The sequence below is a fragment of the Microcaecilia unicolor genome, chromosome 10 (assembly GCF_901765095.1).
Source record: "Microcaecilia unicolor chromosome 10, aMicUni1.1, whole genome shotgun sequence".
NCBI classification, from domain to species: domain Eukaryota; kingdom Metazoa; phylum Chordata; class Amphibia; order Gymnophiona; family Siphonopidae; genus Microcaecilia; species Microcaecilia unicolor.
Genome location: NC_044040.1, coordinates 96,656,470 through 96,677,528, shown reverse-complemented (window position 1 = coordinate 96,677,528; position 21,059 = coordinate 96,656,470). Strand labels below are relative to the sequence as shown.

The 21,059-nt window shown below is 46.4% G+C and overlaps 1 protein-coding gene across 3 annotated transcripts in view; it reads right to left on the bottom strand.

The window, feature by feature from the left end:
* The window catches only part of LOC115479359 (solute carrier organic anion transporter family member 1B3-like), a 699,693-nt gene that overhangs the window by 52,811 nt on the left and 625,823 nt on the right, over positions 1-21,059 (bottom strand). For all 3 annotated transcript variants that reach the window (XM_030217247.1, XM_030217249.1, XM_030217248.1), the window contains one exon: positions 10,430-10,547. In XM_030217247.1, the coding sequence (XP_030073107.1) occupies positions 10,430-10,547 (118 nt within the window). The remainder of the gene's footprint in view (positions 1-10,429; positions 10,548-21,059) is intronic.

Genomic DNA, 21,059 nt, shown 5'->3' with positions numbered 1-21,059 from the left:
ATCTACTAGATTTTCTAATTTTTTCCAAGCCTCTCGCTTGCCAGTTAAGGAAAGTATGGTAGACACACCTTGATAGAAACTATATATTCCCTTGGAGAGGTAAGAATAAAGAATATTTTGAAGATCCCATAACTGTCCCACTCACACATTTCCAGGCTTACAAAGTTAAAGCGAATGTTACATACCTGTAGAAGGTATTCTTCGAGGACAGCAGGCTGATTGTTCTCACTGATGGGTGACGTCCACGGCAGCCCCCTCCAACCGGAAACTTCACTAGCAAAGGCCTTTGCTAGTCCTCGCGCGCCGATGCGCACTGCGCATGCGCGGCCGTCTTCCCGCCCGAACCGGCTCATGTTCGTCAGTCCCATATGTAGCAAGACAAAGACAAGGGAAGACACAACTCCAAAGGGGAGGCGGGCGGGTATGTGAGAACAATCAGCCTGCTGTCCTCGGAGAATACCTTCTACAGGTATGTAGCATTCGCTTTCTCCGAGGACAAGCAGGCTGCTTGTTCTCACTGATGGGGTATCCCTAGCCCCCAGGCTCACTCAAAACAACAAACATGGTCAATTGGGCCTCGCAACGGCGAGGACATAACTGAGATTGACCTAACAATTTATCCAACTAACAGAGTGTAGCCTGGAACAGAATAAACATGGGCCTAGGGGGGTGGAGTTGGATTCTAAACCCCGAACAGATTCTGAAGCACTGACTGCCCGAACCGACTGTCGCGTCGGGTATCCTGCTGCAGGCAGTAATGAGATGTGAATGTGTGGACAGATGACCACGTCGCAGCTTTGCAGATCTCTGTAATAGTGGCTGACTTCAAGTGGGCGACTGACGCTGCCATGGCTCTAACATTGTGAGCTGTGACATGACCCTCAAGAGCCAGCCCAGCCTGGGCGTAAGTGAAGGAAATGCAATCTGCTAGCCAATTGGATATGGTGCGTTTCCCCACAGCCACTCCCCTCCTGTTGGGATCAAAAGAAACAAACATTTGGGCGGACTGTCTGTTGGGCTGTGTCCGCTCCAGATAGAAGGCCAATGCTCTTTTGCAGTCCAATGTGTGCAGCTGACGTTCAGCAGGGCAGGAATGAGGACGGGGAAAGAATGTTGGCAAGACAATTGACTGGTTCAGATGGAACTCCGACACCACCTTTGGCAAGAACTTAGGGTGAGTGCGGAGGACTACTCTATTATGATGGAATTTGGTATAAGGAGCAGGAGCTACTAGGGCTTGAAGCTCACTGACTCTACGAGCTGAAGTTACTGCCACCAAGAAAATGACCTTCCAGGTCAAGTACTTCAGATGGCATGAATTCAGTGGCTCAAAAGGAGGTTTCATCAGCTGAGAACGACATTGAGATCCCATGACACTGTAGGAGGTTTGATGGGGGGCTTTGACAAAAGCAAACCTCTCATGAAGCGAACAACTAAAGGCTGTCCCGAGATCGGCTTACCTTCCACACGGTAATGGTATGCACTGATTGCGCTAAGGTGAACCCTTACAGAGTTGGTCTTGAGACCAGACTCAGACAAGTGCAGAAGGTATTCAAGCAGGGTCTGTGTAGGACAGGAGCGAGGATCTAAGGCCTTGCTGTCACACCAGACGGCAAACCTCCTCCATAAGAAGAAGTAACTCCTCTTAGTGGAATCTTTTCTGGAAGCAAGCAAGACACGGGAGACACCCTCCGACAGACCCAAAGAGGCAAAGTCTACGCTCTCAACATCCAGGCCGTGAGAGCCAGAGACTGGAGGTTGGGATGCAGAAGCGCCCCTTCGTTCTGTGTGATGAGGGTCGGAAAACACTCCAATCTCCACGGTTCTTCGGAGGACAACTCCAGAAGGAGAGGGAACCAGATCTGACGCGGCCAAAAAGGAGCAATCAGGATCATGGTGCCTCGGCCTTGCTTGAGTTTCAACAAAGTCTTCCCCACCAGAGGTATGGGAGGATAAGCATACAGCAGGCCGTCTCTCCAATCCAGGAGGAAGGCATCCGATGCCAGTCTGCCGTGGGCCTGAAGTCTGGAACAGAACTGAGGGACCTTGTGGTTGGCTCGAGATGCAAAGAGATCTACCAAGGGGTGCCCCACACCTGGAAGATCTGGCGCACTACTCTGGAGTTGAGCGACCACTCGTGAGGTTGCATAATCCTGCTCAACCTGTCGGCCAGACTGTTGTTTATGCCTGCCAGATATGTGGCTTGGAGCAACATGCCGTAACGGCGAGCCCACAGCCACATGCTGACGACCTCCTGACACAGGGGGCGAGATCCGGTGCCCCCCTGATTGTTGATGTAATACATGGCAACCTGGTTGTCTGTCTGAATTTGGATAATTTGGTGGGACAGCCGATCTCTGAAAGCCTTCAGAGCGTTCCAGACCGCTCGTAACTCCAGGAGATTGATCTGCAGTTCGCGTTCCTGGAGGGACCAGCTTCCCTGGTGTGAAGCCCATCGACATGAGCTCCCCACCCCAGGAGAGACGCATCCGTAGTCAGCACTTTTTGTGGCTGAGGAATTTGGAAAGGGCGTCCCAGAGTCAAATTGGACCAAATCGTCCACCAATACAGGGATTTGAGAAAACTCGTGGACAGGTGGATCACTTCTTCTAGATCCCCAGCAGCTTGAAACCACTGGGAAGCTAGGGTCCATTGAGCAGATCGCATGTGAAGACGAGCCATGGGAGTCACATGAACTGTGGAGGCCATGTGGCCTAGCAATCTCAACATCTGCCGAGCTGTGATCTGCTGGGACGCTTGTACCCGGGAGACGAGGGACAACAGATTGTTGGACCTTGTCTCCGGAAGATAGGCACGAGCCGTCCGAAAATCCAGCAGAGCTCCTATGAATTTGAGTCTCTGTACTGGGAGAAGATGGGACTTTGGATAATTTATCACAAACCCCAGTAGCTCCAGGAGTCGAATAGTCATCTGCATGGACTGTAGAGCTCCTGCCTCGGATGTGTTCTTCACCAGCCAATTGTCGAGATAAGGGAACACATGCACTTCCAGCCTGCGAAGCGCTGCTGCTACTACAGCCAGATACTTCGTGAACACCCTGGGTGCAGAGGCGAGCCCAAAGGGTAGCACACAGTACTGGAAGTGACGTGTGCCCAGCTGAAATCGCAGATACTGCCTGTGAGCTGGCAATATCGGGATGTGCGTGTAGGCGTCCTTCAAGTCCAGAGAGCATAGCCAATCATTTTCCTGAATCATGGGAAGAAGGGTGCCCAGGGAAAGCATCCTGAACTTTTCCTTGACCAGATATTTGTTCAGGGCCCTTAGGTCTAGGATGGGACGCATCCCCCCTGTTTTCTTTTCCACAAGGAAGTACCTGGAATAGAATCCCAGCCCTTCTTGCCCGGATGGCACGGGCTCGACCGCATTGGCGCTGAGAAGGGCGGAGAGTTCCTCTGCAAGTACCTGCTTGTGCTGGAAGCTGTAGGACTGAGCTCCCGGTGGGCAATTTGGAGGTTTTGAGGCCAAATTGAGGGAGTATCCTTGCTGGACTATTTGAAGAACCCAACGGTCGGAGGTTACAAGAGGCCACCTTTGGTGAAAAACTTTCAACCTCCCCCCGACCGGCAGATCGCCCGGCACAGACACGTTGATGTCGGCTATGCTCTGCTGGAGCCAGTCAAAAGCTCGCCCCCTGCTTTTGCTGGGGAGCCGTGGGGCCTTGCTGAGGCGCACGCTGCTGACGAGAGCGAGCGCGCTGGGGCTTAGCCTGGGCCGCAGGCTGGCGAGAGGGAGGATTGTACCTACGCTTATTAGAAGAGTAGGGAACAGCCCTCCTTCCCCCATAAAAACATCTACCTGAGGAGGTAGATGCTGAAGGCTGCCGGCGGGAGAATTTGTCGAAAGCGTTATCCCGCTGGTGGAGCTGTTCTACCACCTGTTCGACTTTTCCTCCAAAAATGTTGTCCGCTCGGCAAGTGGAGTCTGCAATCCACTGCTGGATCCTATTCTCCAGGTCGGAGGCATGCAGCCATGAAAGTCTGCGCATCACCACACCTTGAGCAGCGGCCCTTGGCGCAACATCAAAGGTATCATATACCCCTCTGGCCAGGAATTTTCTGCATGCCTTCAGCTGCCTGACCACCTCCTGAAATGGCTTGGCTTGCTCAGGAGGGAGCTTGTCCACCAAGCCCGCCAACTGTCGCACATTGTTCCGCATATGGATGCTCGTGTAGAGCTGGTAGGACTGAATCTTGGCCATGAGCATAGAGGAATGATAGGCCTTCCTCCCAAAGGAGTCTAAGGTTCTGGAGTCCTTGCCCTGGGGCGCTAAAGCATGCTCTCTAGAACTCTTAGCCTTTTTTAGGGCCAGATCCACCACACCAGAGTCGTGAGGCAACTGAGTGCGCATCAGCTCTGGATCCCCATGGAACCGATACTGGGATTCGATCTTCTTGGGAATGTGGGGATTAGTTAATGGCTTGGTCCAGTTCGCCAGCAATGTCTTTTTTAGGACATGATGCATGGGTACTATGGACGCTTCCTTAGGTGGAGAAGGATAGTCCAAGAGCTCAAACATTTCAGCCCTGGGCTCATCCTCCACAACCACCGGGAAGGGGATGGCCGTAGACATCTCCCGGACAAAGGCCGCGAAAGACAGACTCTCGGGAGGAGAAAGCTGCTTTTCAGGGGAGGGAGTGGGATCAGAAGGAAGGCCATCAGACTCCTCGTCAGAGAAATATCTGATGTCCTCCTCCTCCTCCCACGAGGCCTCACCATCGGTATCAGACACAAGTTCACGAACCTGCGTCTGAAGCCGTGCCCGACTCGACTCCGTGGAACCACGGCCACTGTGGGAGCGTCGAGAGGTGGACTCCCTCGCCAGCATCGGCAAAGCTCCCTCCGCCGACGTCGTCGGGGAATCTGCCTGGGCGGCGGCCGTAGCCGGTACCGCAGACCTCACCTCAGGCAAGGGGCCAGCCGGCGCCTCACTCGACGGTACCGGAGGTGCAAGCACCCCCGGTACCGGAGGGGAAGGGCGCAACAGCTCTCCCAGAATCTCTGGAAGAACGGCCCGGAGACTGTCGTGCAGAGCGGCTGTGGAGAAAGACTGAGAAGCCGATGCAGGCGTCGATGTCAGAGTCTGTTCCGGGCATGGAGGAGGTTCCGGGCTGTCCAAGGGGGAGCGCATCGACACCTCCTGAACAGAGGGTGAGCGGTCCTCCCGGTGCCGATGCCTACCGGGTGCCGACTGTCTCGGCGACCCAGAGCTCTCGGTACCGAGACGGGAAGGAGACTGGTGACGATGCTTCTTAGACTTCTTCAAGCGAAGCATGTCACTGGAGCTTCCCGGTACCGACGAGGAGGACATAGAATCCAACCGTCGCTTCCTCGGGGCCGAGGCCGAAGAAGGTCGATCTCGGGGGGGGCTGTACCGCAGGAGCCCTCAGGGCAGGGGGAGACCCACCTGAAGGCTCACCGCCACCAGCAGGGGAATGGACAGCCCTCACCTGCACTCCAGACGAAACACCACCGTCCGACGACATCAGCAACAGCGGAGGTCCCGGTACCACCGACGTCGACGCAGTCTTTCGATACCTCGGTACCGACGATGCCGGAGGTAGAGGCCTTGATGCAGTCGATGCCGATGCCGAGGTTGAAGACTTCGATGCTGTCGACGTCAATGCACTCGATGCCCGTGCTGTTGTCGTCGAAGAGCCCGAGAACAACGCGTTCCACTGGGCCAATCTCGCTACCTGAGTCCTCTTTTTTAAAAGAGCACAAAGACTACAGGCCTGCGGGCGGTGCCGAGCCCCCAGACACTGAAGACACGAAGCGTGCCTATCAGTGAGCGAGATTACCTGGGCGCACTGGGTGCACTTCTTGAAGCCGCTGGAAGACTTCGATGACATGGGCGGAAAAATCACGCCGGTGAAATCAAAATTCGCGATGATGACGAAGGGCATCAAAAAGAAGGGAGAAAAACCCGAATCGAGGCCAAATAGGTTGGTCCCGAAAGCGAAAGGAAACTTACGCGGGGAAAAAGCTGGAAACACGGGAAAAAGACAGAAAGGTCCCTTTTTTTTTTTTTTTTGCGAAAATCGCAAAGATGCGCGAGGTCAACTTGAGGGGCACGAAACGGCGGTAAAACACGACTGTCTCGAGTGCGGACAAAAGAAGACTGACGAACACGAGCCGGATCGGGCGGGAAGACGGCCGCACATGCGCGGTGCGCATCGGCGCGCGAGGACTAGCAAAGGCCTTTGCTAGTGAAGTTTCCAGTTGGAGGGGGCTGCCGTGGACGTCACCCATCAGTGAGAACAAGCAGCCTGCTTGTCCTCGGAGAATCTAGTATATGGGATTTTTGGGTCATCATTCCCATGCTTGGTCTGTGATAACCATGGTAGATCCCTTAGTGGGGTCACCCCATAGCAGCTTTGTTAATTCTCACCCCTTGTTCCATGGCTACTGAAGATCTCTACTGACACACAGCCCTTAGTTGCACAGCTCACTAATATTTGTACAGGCAGGGAACCCCCAGACCCCTTGTTCTTTGGATAGATGCATAACCTTACAACATACTCTTGGAGGCCTCCTATTCTAAATGAAGAAAAAAAATCTTATTCTGCTACGATTTCAACAAAGAAGCTGGAATCATAACAGCTAGGCCCCAAAAGAAATAATTGTGGCAATATAGTTATAGGATCCAACCATGACAGATTCAATGACCTCTATTTGTCCAAAGCTTTAGTGAGCGGTGAAGAAATATGTTAGCCTTGCTAGTCCTTGCTCTCAGTAAAATACAGGCCAATGGCCCAGGCTAAGAGCTAGGCCTCTTAAAAAGCAAAAATCATCTCTGATACAAAATATATTTCACTGCAGCTCAAGCTGAAATGAGTTCCCAGAGAGCTAGGCTTTTAAAAATCAGAGATAACCTTTGACACAGTTATATTTCACTGTAGCAAGTGCTGAGCTGGCAAGGGAGGGGGCATTTGCTCTTGTCCACAATCCTGAGACTGGCACTTACAAGACGTCATGAGCAAGATTGTTGTGGTTAAGTAGAGATAATACTGGGTCAGCTGCACCCTGGGTGAGAACAACCAAAGGAGGGGGCTAGGGGAAAGTTTGGGGAAAATGCAAGTCATCTAACAAGATGCGCTCTGAGCATATCTTGTTTATACTTAGAGCTTGATAATATGTGAAGTCATTCTGATCAACTGATAAGGGCCAAAGAGCTCTGATGAGAAAGCTGGAGTCCATTGAAATGAATAGGGTTAAAATAGTATATAAGGAACAGTCTGAGGGGTGTTAAATCAGAAGAAGAGAGCAGAATTCTTCAAAAGGCTGGAGAGACAGACGTGTCATGGACTGCTGTTCAATTCATATGAATACCTGCTTGCCTGTACCATCATTGGGTGAGATGATAATGCTAATAAACTGTCTTACCATATCTACTGCATACTGGGTTTCTTTCTAATTGGGGAATTTGCCACTGCTCAGACGGTGTAGAACTGTCATGTGCAGATGCAAGGTTGGGGTGATTAAGTATCTAGAGGGGATTTGCAATTCTGTCCAGGATAGCAAAAAGCCCCTGGCTTCCGCTGCTCAAACGGGTGAGGCAGACCTAATTAATTACAGCGGGTTATAATTAAGAGAGCCCAATTTACCCTCATCTATCCCAATTCGAACACCTAGATAAAAGCTTCTTACTCTGGATCTAATAAGACCGAAAATAATATAATGCCTTTGTATCGCTCCATGGTGCGACTGCAGCTTGATTATTGTGTTCAGTTCTGGTCGTCGTATCTCAAAAAAGATTTAGCAGAAAAATCCATAGTCTGCTATTGAGACAGACACAGGGAAGCAACTGCTTGCTATGGGATTGGTAGCATGGAATGTTGCTGCTAATTGGGTTTCTGTCAGGTAGTTGTGACCTGGCTTGGCCACTGTTTGGAAAACAAGATACTGGGCTAGATGGACTATTGGTCTGACCCAGTATGGCTACTCTTATGTTCTTATGTTATGTTCATTCTAGAACTAAACACTGCACTATAGGTTTTAATTTCATGCAACAAATTTGGTAAGGATGTGTGAGGGTTGCTAATAGAAAAATAATCACATCATCAGCAAAAATGTTGTTTTATATTCCTGACCATCTACTCATCTACACAAATTCCCTGCATGTCCCTCCCCCTCCCTCGGACCTAAGCAGCAAGCAGCTCAATGACCAAAACAAATAAAAACAGTGATGAGAGTGGCCCTTCCTGGTGCCCCTCATACAAATCTACACATACAACCAGCTTCACATACGTCTGCACCAAAACTTGGAACTCTCTACTGAAATTTAAAATCCATGAACAACTACCTAACATTCCAAAAATATCTGAAAGCCCACCTATTCAGGAAAACCCTTTCTGAAGAAATCACATAGCCAAGGAGATCCCATTCATCACACTACTTAACATGATCACTGACTGAATTAATTGTAAGCCACATTTTGAACTTACTACCAGGTTGGAAAATATGGGGTATAAATGCAGAAATAAAACAAATAAAATAATGTGAAGGTAAATGTATATTCCCCATTCACCCTAATTTGAGTTATTGGAGACTTATTCAATGCCTGGATACTCCTTAAAAAAATCTCTCCCACTCCCACTTTCTTCAATGTGGCAAATACAAATGGTCATTCAACTCTCCTTTTCAGTGTTTTTCACTATCTGCAGAATTTTTTCTTTCGCTGAAAAATCTGGAATATAAATGAGCACATCCCTCAGTCTATTAGAAGGCCCGGCACCAGTGGTTGTGGGCTTTATCGATCTTGAGTGCACCAAACTCTGTATCCTTCACCTTGTAATTCTTCTTATTTTGTTACTGCTGCTTCAGTCTCCTTGACACATGCTCTGAAGTCTGCCATGTCCTTATACAGTTCATCAGTAAGCATCAACACCTCTCCTTTCATGCCCGCAAACTCAGCTTTCATCTCAAGGAACCATTATCTCAGTTCAGCTCTCATCGTCGGTAAATCCTCTCTCTCTTCCTAGTCACCGCACATCCACTTTCTATATTTCTCCAGTTCCCACCATGCTTTCTCCAGCTGGGTCCCCTCTAATACCTGCATATCCAAACTCTTTCAAATTCATGTTCCTTGTCACAAGGCCACTTTCTCCACAATGTTTTATTCATTAAAAATATTTGTAGTCCACACCATCAATTCTGGGTGCAGAACAAAAACAAAATGCATAAAATTTCATAAACAAACAAAACATATAAAACTAGACAACATTCAAAGTATGACCTGCTTATATAACTCTTAAAAACGCTAACTACATCAAAGTATGAATAAATTCCTCAGCTGAAATAGAACCTTAAATCAAATATGTTTGTTACAACAGAGAATCTGACATATCAAAGGCCTTCATCTACCATTGGGGACTTCTTTAGCCTCACACTGTGCATTTTACCCCCAGTCAGCACTCTGGAGGAGCAGGGCTGGGGAGACAAAGCTACAGCTCTAGGCAGCCATCAAGCTCAGTGACACCACTTCCTTCTTCTAGGGGTTAACTGCTTAATGCACTATAGTAAAAAGGTGCAATAATGGCATGAATGTATTTTATTTATCACACCCCCCTTTTTATGCAGTGGGTTTTAAAGCAGATAATGTCATAACACAATTATTATGCGCTGAATGTTAGTAAATAGGGATTCTAATGTGAAAATTCTTATCTGGGAGTATGATATGGGCAGAGAATGGGCAGATACTGTGCCTGGTAGTTAATGCAGAGGTCATTACTGCATGTTAAAAGCTAATATGGCAAATGTCGCAGTGCTGTTAGCTACACCCAAATTATCAGCTACCAGGCGGTAGCAGTCATCAATCTGTGCTAAGTGTATGGCTGTCTTCCCCAAATTTTTGGAAATGCCCTCAACACAGAGGTTTTGCACATTACACACCTTAACTTTGGCTGTTAAAATATGTCAATTACAAAACCCTAGCAAGTTAATTAATAGGCATTATTGTCTTATTGAAACTTAGTAAACAGATCTATCAGATACCTAAATCTAGATGAATCAGTTGTAGCTATAAAGTTAGGAAACCAAAGTTGAAAACTTAGGTCCTACAGTTCAGTTGAAAATGATATTAAGTTTAGGTTCTTAAAAATTTGGCACCCATGTGAAACATTGAATAATTTTGAAAACTGACCCCAATGGACACCTTAAATACAAGAATGTGAGGGTAAAGTCTGAGATCAAGTAGGTTTTACATTATTGCATCAAAAACAGGTTGACTAGGAGCCAGCTCTGTGGGTGCTTGAGCACCCCCAATATTGAACAGATGCCTTGATTCTGTCTAGTTAGAGGTAATTTCTGTTGGGTTTAGCACCCCCCAATTGGCTCCTATACTCCTTGCAGTCCTTATCTGCCATCTGTTTCTCAATTTCACAATTTCATTATTTAAAAAAAATCTTACCTATATATTGTAGCATCATATACCCTACAGGCTCCTTGACCTCCACAGCTTTTACTTCCCCATTTCAAACATGCCATATCTATTAGCGCTCCAAAGTAAATTGGAGCTGGAATTCCAGCTGCAATAAAAGAATAGGTAAGTACATATATGTTATATTAATAAATCAAGAACATAATTAATGTTTAAAATAAACACAGATAGACGGAAAAAATTCCTGCTTATGAAAAAGGAATCATTAAATACAGGAGCAGTCTTCCAATTACGTTTTCCATGTAAATGTGTTTTGATATTTAAAGAGAAGAAGTATGTGTTTTTTGAGCCAGATCAATTGAGGTTATTCCTTGATACGAAGCAAGACCAGGCTTAATCTCAGATAAATGAGTCCTATATAATTATATATGGATAACCACTGCTTGGTTTTTTTTTTTAATTTAATAGTGTTCTAGCACCAACTTCCTTTGGTATTACTAAAGGGAGTAGAGTTTTTATTTTAATGTTATTTAGCATTTAAAGTCTCTGTTACAGCTCCATAGGCCAGCATTTAAAGGGATTTTTTTTTAGCATTTACCATAGTATCATTATAGGGCACAGTTAACAGTAACAGGAAACCTCAGTTTGGAGTTTAATATCCCCCAACCACCCCAGTTCCCACCCACCCCTGGCCTGAGCTCTGATTTATAGGCCCTTGAACCAATTAGGAGGCTAGAAAGTTTCTATCAGCCAGTAATTAGCTCTTAGAAATACAGACTGCTTAGGTCCATAGAGGGGAACCTACTAATAAAACTACTACCAATAATAAAAACTAAATATTATCTTAGCCTAGCATATAAATAGCAATCTCAGTGGACTGAAATAGATACTCTTACTCCATTAGCAACTTAATTACGAAATCACCAATAATAAGATGCAAGCAGCAGTCAAGCAGCGAGATGGGGCTATACAGCTTTTTGAACTGTCACATGTTTAATTTTCTCCCACTTGGTGAGAAGTCATATGTGTGTACTTGGAGCAAAGAGCTCCTGACATTCAGGGAATGGGTCTGATCTCTGGAGGCTAGAGTAGCAGAAATGAAGAAGCTGAGGCAGACAGAGAGGTTTAAAGAGAAGGCCTACAGGTACATAGTAGACAAATGCCAGCTTCAGTCTGGCAATCTCGTGCTGCCATGGAGGAAAGAGGTCACCTGAAGGAAGAGCTTCACATGGAGAGGCAGGAAGTGATCCTGTAGCCAGAAACTGCTCTCCAGGGGATGCAATATTCACTCACACCGAGGATATGTCTCCAGGGGCTTCTGCCTAGGAGGGAAGGGCTAGAATGGCCACTTTAGTTAGAGATTTAATCATTAGGCATATAGATGGATGGGCTGGTGGATGTAAGGATCGCTTGGTCACTTGCCTGTCTGGTGCGAAGGTAGTGGACCTCAGAAATCACCTAGATTAAGATTTTAGACAGTAATAGGGAGGAGCCTGCTGTCTTAGTACATTTGGGTACCAATGACAGAGAAAAATGTGTGAGGGAGATTGTGGAAGTCAAATTTAGGCCCTTAGGTAGAAAGCTGAAATCCAGAATCTTCAGGTTAGCATTATCATGTGCAGGTCCCAAGAAACAGGCAGAGCTCTGGCATCTCAATGCATGAATGAGATGATGGTGCAGAGAGGAGAGTTTTAGATTTGTTAGGAACTGGGTAACATACTGGGGAAGGGGAAGCCGCTCCCAAAAAGATGGGCTCCACCTTAACAAGGGTAGAACCAGGCTGCTGGCATCAACATTTAAAAAGAGCAGCTTTTAAACTAGAAACTGGGGGGAAAACGACAGTCATTCAAAAGTACATGATTTGAAACAAGGCATATCTTTGAAGCAGTGATGATCCTAGGTTGGCTAATACCCAGGGCGGATCGCCAATGCGCACACCCCCCTGTGTGTAGCATGACACTCCCCCCCCCCCCCCCCCCCCGGTGCATCAACCCCCCCCCCCCCCCCCCCCCGTGTATTTTTAGCTGCTGGGAGCAGCCGCGCAGCTCTCTGCTCCGCTGGCTTCCTGCTCCCTCTGCCCCGGAACAGGAAGTAACCTGTTCCGGGGCAGAGGGAGCAGGGAACCAGCGGAGCTGACAGGCACACGGCTGCTCTCTGCATCCCTCCAGCAGCGTGCACCCGGGGAGGACTGCCCCCACCACCCTGCCCTCGGTACACCGCTGCTTTGAAGGATATCATCAAAATAGGGTAGATAAGGCATCCTGATAGGATGCAATAAAGGTCATAGTATACCAGGTGTCTTTAAATAAAGAGCAGATAAATTTGCAGTCTTTAAAATCATCACCATCAATTCCTGAGACAGCTGTAAATAGGAATAAAAAAAGATTGCTTGAAATGTCTATATGCAAATAAGCCTAACAAATACGATGGGAAAGTTAGAATATATTGCACTAAGGGGCCCTTTTACTAAAGGGTTGGAGTGCGGCACGCCAATCCAGAACTACCACAAGAGCCCAGTGGTAGTTCCCACCCCCAGCGCACGCCATTTCCGGTGCTATAAAAATATTTCTACTTTTGTAGTGCTGGTGCTTACCTGGCGGTAATCGCTGCCTTGTTACCGCCAGATTAGCATGGTAGCCCTCACCGCCACCTCAATGGATGGAGGTAAGTACTCCCTCCCTCCCCCGAAATGGCTGTGCGGCAAGTGGTTCACTTATTGCAGAGCCACTTCCAGCACAAATGACAGCCTTTTACCTGTTGTGGTCAAATGGGGCCTCAGCATGTATCAAAAACACGCACTGGCACTAGCGCAGGCCCCCTTTTTCCCCAGCTTAGTGAAAGGACAACTAAATGAAAAGACAGATATAACAGGCATCTCTGAGACTTGGTGGAAGGAGGAAAACCAATGGGACACTGCCATACCAGGGTACATATTATATCGCAGTGACAGGGTGGATCAAATTGGTGGAGAGGTAGCATTATACATTAAAGAGAACCTTGAATCAAATAGACTAAAAATTCTGCAGGATACAAAATATAGCTTGGATTCCTTATGTGGGATTGAGTCGTGCAGGTATGGGTTGGGATGGAGGAGATTAATTGTGGGGATGGAATGGATCTTAGTGGGTATGTGTTAGATTCTAGTGGGGATGGGCAGGGACATAGGCACCCCGTATAAGAGGCTTGGGGAGGCTAAGCCTCCCTAGCCCAATCGTGGACTTCCCTTGGCTGCAGTGCTAGGTGGGGCGCAGGGGGAGCAGTCGCTCCCCCAAAGATCTTTAAAAGAGATGGCGCTTAGGTGCCAAACGCTGTCGCTGACCGGCGGTCTTTGCCTCCTCACCCCTCCCGTGTGAGTCTTGCACCCCCCACTTGCTCTCACCTATCCGCGTTCTCCCTCTGACACCGCACCATGAATTCACAGAGCCAGCCTTAATCTGCCTGCGTCGAAGCCTGTCCCTCAGACGTGTCCCACCTCTGCGTAAGACAGGAAGTTGCATTAAAGGAGGCGGGACGCGTCTGAAGGAGAGGCTCCGATGCAGGCAGATTAAGGATGGCTCTGTGAATAGCCAGTGTCGGAGAGAGAATGACGCTATAAAAACGAGCTGATGGGTGAGGGCGGAAGAGACAGGACCCTGGGGTGGGGGGGGGGGAGAGAAAGCGATGGCTTGCTGGCTGGCTTGGGGGGGGAGAAAGCGATGGCTGGCTGGCTAGCTGGCTGGTTTCGGGGGCGAGAAAGCGATGGCTGGCTGGCTTGGGGGGGGGGGGGAGAAAGCGATGGCTGGCTGGCTGGCTTGGGGGGGGGAGAAAGCGATGGCTGGCTAGCTGGCTTGGGGGGGAGAAAGTGCTGGCTGGCTTGGGGGGGGGGGGGAGAAAGCGCTGGCTGGCTGGCTTGGGGGTGCAGGGGAGAGGAGAGTCGCTGGTGGGCAGGGGGAGAGCAGGGTTGCTGGACATGGGTGGATGGAGGGGAGGGCAGGGGGGAGAGGAGGGCTGCTAGACATGGGTGGATGGAGGGGAGAGCAGGGGAGAGAAGGGTTACTGGACATGGGTGGGTGGATGGAGAAGGAGGGTTGCTGGACATGGATGGAGGAGGAGGGAGGAGTGAGGAAGCAGATGAGATGAGGGAAAAGGAAGAGAGTAGAAGCTGGATCCACTGGACAGTGAAGTCTGCGGAGGACCCAGCTTTTACTTACGGATGTAGGACAAGAAATGAAGAAGAAAGGCGGAAAGTAAAGAAATAAATGAAAAGGAAGCCCTGGAAACGGAGTGAAGAGGACAGATAGCAGCAGAATCGGATACTGGGCCAGCATGATCAGAAAAACAAAGTCACCAGACAACAAAGGTAGAAAAGATCATTTTATTTTCATTATAGTGTTTGGAATATGTCTACTTTGAGAATCAGGTGCTCAACATTAAAAGTTTATATTAATTTACTTATTTATGGCATTTTATCCCACATTAAACGTTAATTAGGGTGTTTTGTGGCTCTACATGAGAATTGTGATATTATGATCCCTTGTTTCATATTGTTGATGGTCTGCATTTTCCGTATGGGTGATATTTTGGTGTATTAGGTTCTGCCCAGTGTAATATTTATGGTACAGTAAGGTTCTGAGTGTGGTTTTGCACAAAGTTGTGCATAGTGTTTTGCAGTTGAGCGATTGTGGTTAGTATTTGCTTTGAGCAACCACTTTATTCTTTGACATATGATACATATCTAATATCTAAATTTAATAAAAGGTATTAATTGTGACTTTTATTTTTATTTATTTTTTCTGTGTGTTATCAGACAATTATGGATTTAAACTCCACCCCTGGCCCCACCCCTAACCCCGCCCCCTTTAGCCTCCCCAAACAGTTGGGCCACCGACCGCCTATGGGCAGGGATGAGTGAAATTTCTGTCCCCTTGCAACTCTTTACTTTGAACCACCTCAGTGAAACCCACAGAGAGGTACAGAATTGACTTAACCCCTTTCCCCATTAGTAACAGTTCACTTCTACTGTTTGTATTTGAATTCTGGGGATTTCTGATGCAACAGAGAAAAGTTCAGTTGGTTGCTGAGAGGGAACCAAGGAAGACACTGAAAAGGAGTTGGACTGTGGAAACTCATAGGACTCTTAGCCCCTGAGCCCCAGGGGATCCAGAAATCATAGCTGAGCTAACACAGAGCTCCAACTAAAAAAAAAGGTATATACCTGAAGGAGGAAAAAAGCTCTTCTGAAACCACAGTTGAGCCCATCCCCCCAGTTCTGAAACCAGAGGAATCAAAGAGGGATTTAAGTTGCCTTTGCCTGTACATGTTACATGATCTTATGAACTCCAGAAAGAAGCTCTCTTTGGCACAATGCAAGGGTTATCAGTGAATTTGAAAGACTGAGATCATATGAGGTACATTCCTGTCATGGTATGTGCAGCACTAACCTGCTTGTGACCGGTAAGCTGTCAAATGCAGCCACCATGGGGATTTTTTTGATTTGTAAGTGGAGGAGGGTGCTCGAGAGGGGGTCCACTGGAGTCCAGTGGACCCCCTCTGGATCCCCCCTGTGCAACTAAAAAAACTCTGTGTTCCCGTCCAGAAAATTCTTGATGGTACAGTGGACACCCATCCCCGTGTCCCAAATAATTCATAGTGGTCTAGTGGACCCCCTCCCACCCCTCATGCCCTGGGCCCCAAAAAATCTCTGGTGGTCCAGTGGACCCCCTCTAAAGCCTCCCTTTCACTCAAAAGTACTCCAAAGTAGTACATAAGAACATAAGTGTTGCCATACTGGGACAGACCAAAGGTCCATCAAGTTTAGCATCCTGTATCCAACAGTGGTCAATCTCGGTCACAAGTACCTGGCAAGATCCCGAAACAGTACAATACATTTCATGCTGCTTATCCTAGAAATAAGCAGTGGATTTTCCCCAACTCCATCTTAATAGTGGCTTCTGGACTTTTAGGAAACTATCCAAACCTTTTTTACACCCCGCTAAGCTAACTGCTTTTACTACATTCTCCGGCAACAAATTCCAGAGTTTAATTACATGTTGAATGAAGAAATATTTTCTCAGATTTGTTTTAAATTTACTACTTTGTAGCTTCATTGCGTGTCTCCTAGTCCTAGTATTTTTGGAAAGAGTAAACAGGCGATTCATGTCTACCCGTTCCACTCCACTCATTATTTTATAGACCTCTATCATATCTCCCCTCAGCTGTCTTTTCTTCAAGCTGAAGAGCCCTAGCCACTTTAGACTTTCTTCATAGGGAGGTCATCCCATCCCCTTGATCATTTTCGTCACCCTTCTCTGCACCTTTTCTAATTCCACTATATCTTTTTTGAGATGCGGTGACCAAAATTGCTCACAGCATTTGAGGTGCGGTCGCACCATGGAGCAATACAAGGGCATTATAACATCCTCATTTTTGTTTTCCATTCCTTTCCTAATAATACCTAACATTCTATTTGCTTTCTTAGCTGTAACCGTACACTGAGCAGAGGGTTTCAACGTATCATCAATGATGACGCCTAGATCCCTTTCCTGGTCGGTGACTTCTTTAGCAATGGGGGAAGAGAAGAGGAAGGTTAGGCAGCAGCCTCTGGAACTAACTTAGACCCACTTCTGAAGCAGATCACTTTGGAGGATTTCTGAGCCCCCTCTGGTTCAGGAATTTTAAGCTCCTCAGTCTTGCCTGAAGAGAGATCGCCAGGCAGCAATATAGATGGGGTTTCCTTAAGCCTTGCACCAGTGCTGGCCCCCCCCACAACCAGGAAGCTCAGCAAGCACCGGTGTGAGTGAAGTCCTTGGTGCTGTATTCGGGTCTGAGGTTCACATAGAGGAACTTCAGGCCTTGGTATGTTCCCCCGATGTTTATCCATCGAGAGGGGGAGAGCTGAGAGCACAGGCCCATCAGACAGTGAGTACCCCTCAGTCTTCGTGGGAAGTAGCTTCTTTGGTTGCAGTGTCTGCTTTCTAGGCCAGCTTGTGTCACTATGGACTCACGTTGGGTTGCTTTAAACTCATCATTAGTTAAGGTGGTTAATAATAATAATTTCTCTACGGAAATAGTTAATTTTATTGGAACATTGACTGCCTAAGTACAAGTTCCAAACCAGCAAGGTATACAGTTACTGTGGATTCTAATGTATCCAAGCTCCAGGATCTGAGCTGTGCTTTAGTTAAGGATAAGCTCTCTATGGCAAGGAAAATGGAATATCTGGAAAATCAGACAAGGAGGAATACTTTGAGATTTTTAAACTTCCTTAAATCACCATTAGTACCAGCAATAGATATGGTGAGGAAATATCTGAAGGAAGTTTTATCAATGCCATCAGAAGCATTACCACCAATTGTGAGAGCTCAGTATCTATCTCTATCTAGATCTAAAGAAGGTGAGGCCCTGCCTCCAGTATGTACTACTAGACTCAGAGAACTACCTTGCTTGTGACATTTGCTTTGGAACAGGACAGGAATATTGTCCAAAGATTGTTTTTCTGTCATTTGGACCAACTGTTCTTAGGCTCCAAGATTAGAATATTTCCTGATATCTCAAAGAGTACCCAGAACCGTCATCAGGATTTCCTGGCACTGCGCCCTCATGTGCAGGCTCTGGGGATGTCTTTTTTGTTATGATTTCCTTGTTTATGTTGCATTTCTTTTGAGGGTAAATCCTATGTCTTTAGTGAACCTAAGCAACTGTTTGATTTTGTGGTTTCCAAAGACAGGTTGAGAGTGGTTGTGTGAATTCTCACTGTGTTAGGGTATATATTGTTAGAACTGGCTGAGTTGTATTCCTGATTTAGCTGTCTGTTCTGTATTTTTGTTTTTTCCTATTTGAGTAGTATTTCTACTTTCTTTTTATTTCCTGGTCTTGGATCTATTACCTTAAATGTGAATGTTAATATGTATTAGTTATTTCTTCTTTGGGTTAATGTTATTTCCTGTTTATTGAATGCTGTATTTCTAATAAAAAAAAAACAGAGTCTGATAGGAATAGACTAATTGCCAAAATTTCGCACCAGGAAGTTGTTAAGGACATTCAAAATCTTCCAAAAGGTAAGACCTGGGGACCAGATGGATTCCCATGTGAATATTACAAAATGTTATCCTAGGGCTTACTGGATTGTTAACGGAGATCTTTAATCACATTTTAGTTTTGGGTAGGATGCCACCATTGATGTATAGTGCCAATGTGGTTGTTTTACTGAAGCCAGGTAAGAACCTGACTTTCTGCTCAAGTTACTTGTCCTATAGCTTTATTAAATACAGATATAAAAATCTTTGCAAACTTCTGGCTACTAGATTGGAAGATATTTTGCCTCATATTGTTCATTGGGACCAGACTGGCCTTGTGAAAGGTAAGCAACTGGGGGATAACGTGGGGCGAGTGCTTGATCTGATTGGATGCTTACAACAGTGGAAGTTGAAGGGGCTTTGTGTTGCCTTAGATGCTGGGAAAGCATTTCATCACGTTGAGTGGATGTTCTTCTTTGAGGTAATGAATCAGACTGGTCTTGATGGGCCCTTTGGTATTTGGGTGTGCGCTTTTATATGCGACCGAAAAGTTCAATTGTGGTGAATGGAATCTGTTCTGAGGAATTCCAATTACATAGGGGGATGTAGCAGGGATGTTCTATGTGCCCGCTGTTATTTGCTTTGGTGCTTGTGCCCCTAGAATTCAGGATAAGGGCAAATCATCTTATTACACCAGTTCTGGTGGTGTTTATGATGGATCCAGTTGCTTCCCTCCCCTACTTGTTAAAGGAACTTACCGCCTTTGGAGCCATTTCTGGTTTCAAAGTTAACATTGACAAAGCCAGAGGCCTTGTGTTTTAATCTTAATCCAACAATCTATCCCCTTTAAAATAGCATGTAATGGGATTCGCTACCTGGGTATTATCATAACTGATAAGCTGGATACACTTTTTAACCTTAATAACTTACTCTGCAGGTTAAATCTCAGTAAATGGGATTCTTTTTATTTGGCCTGGTGGGGCAGGGTAGCTGTGATTCAATTAACAATTTTACCTAAATCATATTTATTTTTTCCCACCTGCAGATCTGAATTCCCAGTTCAAGTCTTGGGAGCGTATGTTTCAGCTATTTCTTTGGCAGGGAAAGCGACTAAGACTCCGGCTTCATGTCCTAACCCTGCTGAAAATGAAGGGGAGGGGCATGGGATTCCCCAATCTATGCCAATATTGTAGAACAGCTGTATTAAAAGCCCTTAGAGAGTTTTATGTTGAAAATCACAAAGTCCACTGGGTACGATATGAAAATGCAATTCTTTTAATATGAAGAATGCTTCTTTTCTTTTTAAAATTTCTTTTAAACTATTGCTTATGGTTGAATTATAATGTTTTTATATTTATATGTTTGTTACATCTAAATGCGTTAAGCTCTTTGCAACAATTTCTTTATATAATGTTATTTATATAATGTTATTTTAATGCTAGGACCTGTGAGGCAGGCATTTGCCGATACACGACCATGTCAGGTCAACAATAAAAGCAATAACAAGACTGTGGCTCCAGTGACATCATTAGCACACATTTGTATGGCCAAATAAGGCTTAGCAAAGTATTCCCATCCTTGGATTTACATTGCTTTTTTTTAACCATGAATGGTCACAGTGTTGTATATGCAAGGTCATAACTCCTATTCCCTTATGGGTGAAGGGGGCACCTATATGTGGGTACAGTGGGTTTCTGGTGAATTTTGGAGGGCCCACAGTTTCCACCACAAGTGTCACAGAAAGAAGTATGGGTCTGGATCCACCTGTTTACAGTGCACTGCACCCACCACTACACTACTCCGGGGATCTGAATACTGTTCTAATGGACCTGGCTATAACATTTGAGGCTGTCATAGAGGCTAGTGAGTACAAGTTTTAATCATATTTTTTGGAGGGGTCGGAGGGGGTCAGTGACCACTGGGGGAGTAAGGGGTCATTTGGTCATTTAGGGCACCTTTTGTGTCTTATTCATTAGAAAAACAGTTTCTTTGCTGGCCTCTCCCGAGTGGAAGGATATCTCTACCTTTCTCTCGACCTTTCAGGTCTCTAATTCTCTGCTCACTACTCCTTCAGATTTTGTTGCCCTCTGTCTCAGTATTGTAACTGGTAAGAAGAAAGCATCTGTCCTTTATAAAAAAATCTTCAGGATTCATGTGTTGACGCTTTTGCTCCATTACGGCTGTCTTGGGAAAGGGATCTCAGTCTTGATGCGTCTGATTTTGACTGGTACACCTTTTGGGTCCATTCAATGCGTCCAACTAAATCAGCAACAATTTCCCAATCCTCCTATTTTCTTTTTCACAGGGCCTATTGGACACCTGCTAGAGTGGCCAGGATTACTAAGAGTCTTGATTACAAATGCTGGTCCTGTCAAGAATCAGATGGATCCCTTTCCCATATGGTTTTTTACTGTAAGAACGTAAGAGCATACTGGCGACTCATTTGGGCTAAGTTGCGCCTTATTTTTCAGTTGCCTGCGTCAACCGTGATCTCTTATAATGTTGTGCTTTTAAGGGCCTCTTCTCCTAACCTCTCTCTCTTAGAATCCGATAAGAAATTGTTTAATATTTTGTTAGCTGTTGCTTTACACTTAATTGTTTCAAACTGGAAAAATAATGTACATCTCAATTATAATGAATGGTGGAGTAACGTGTGTGTGATTAGG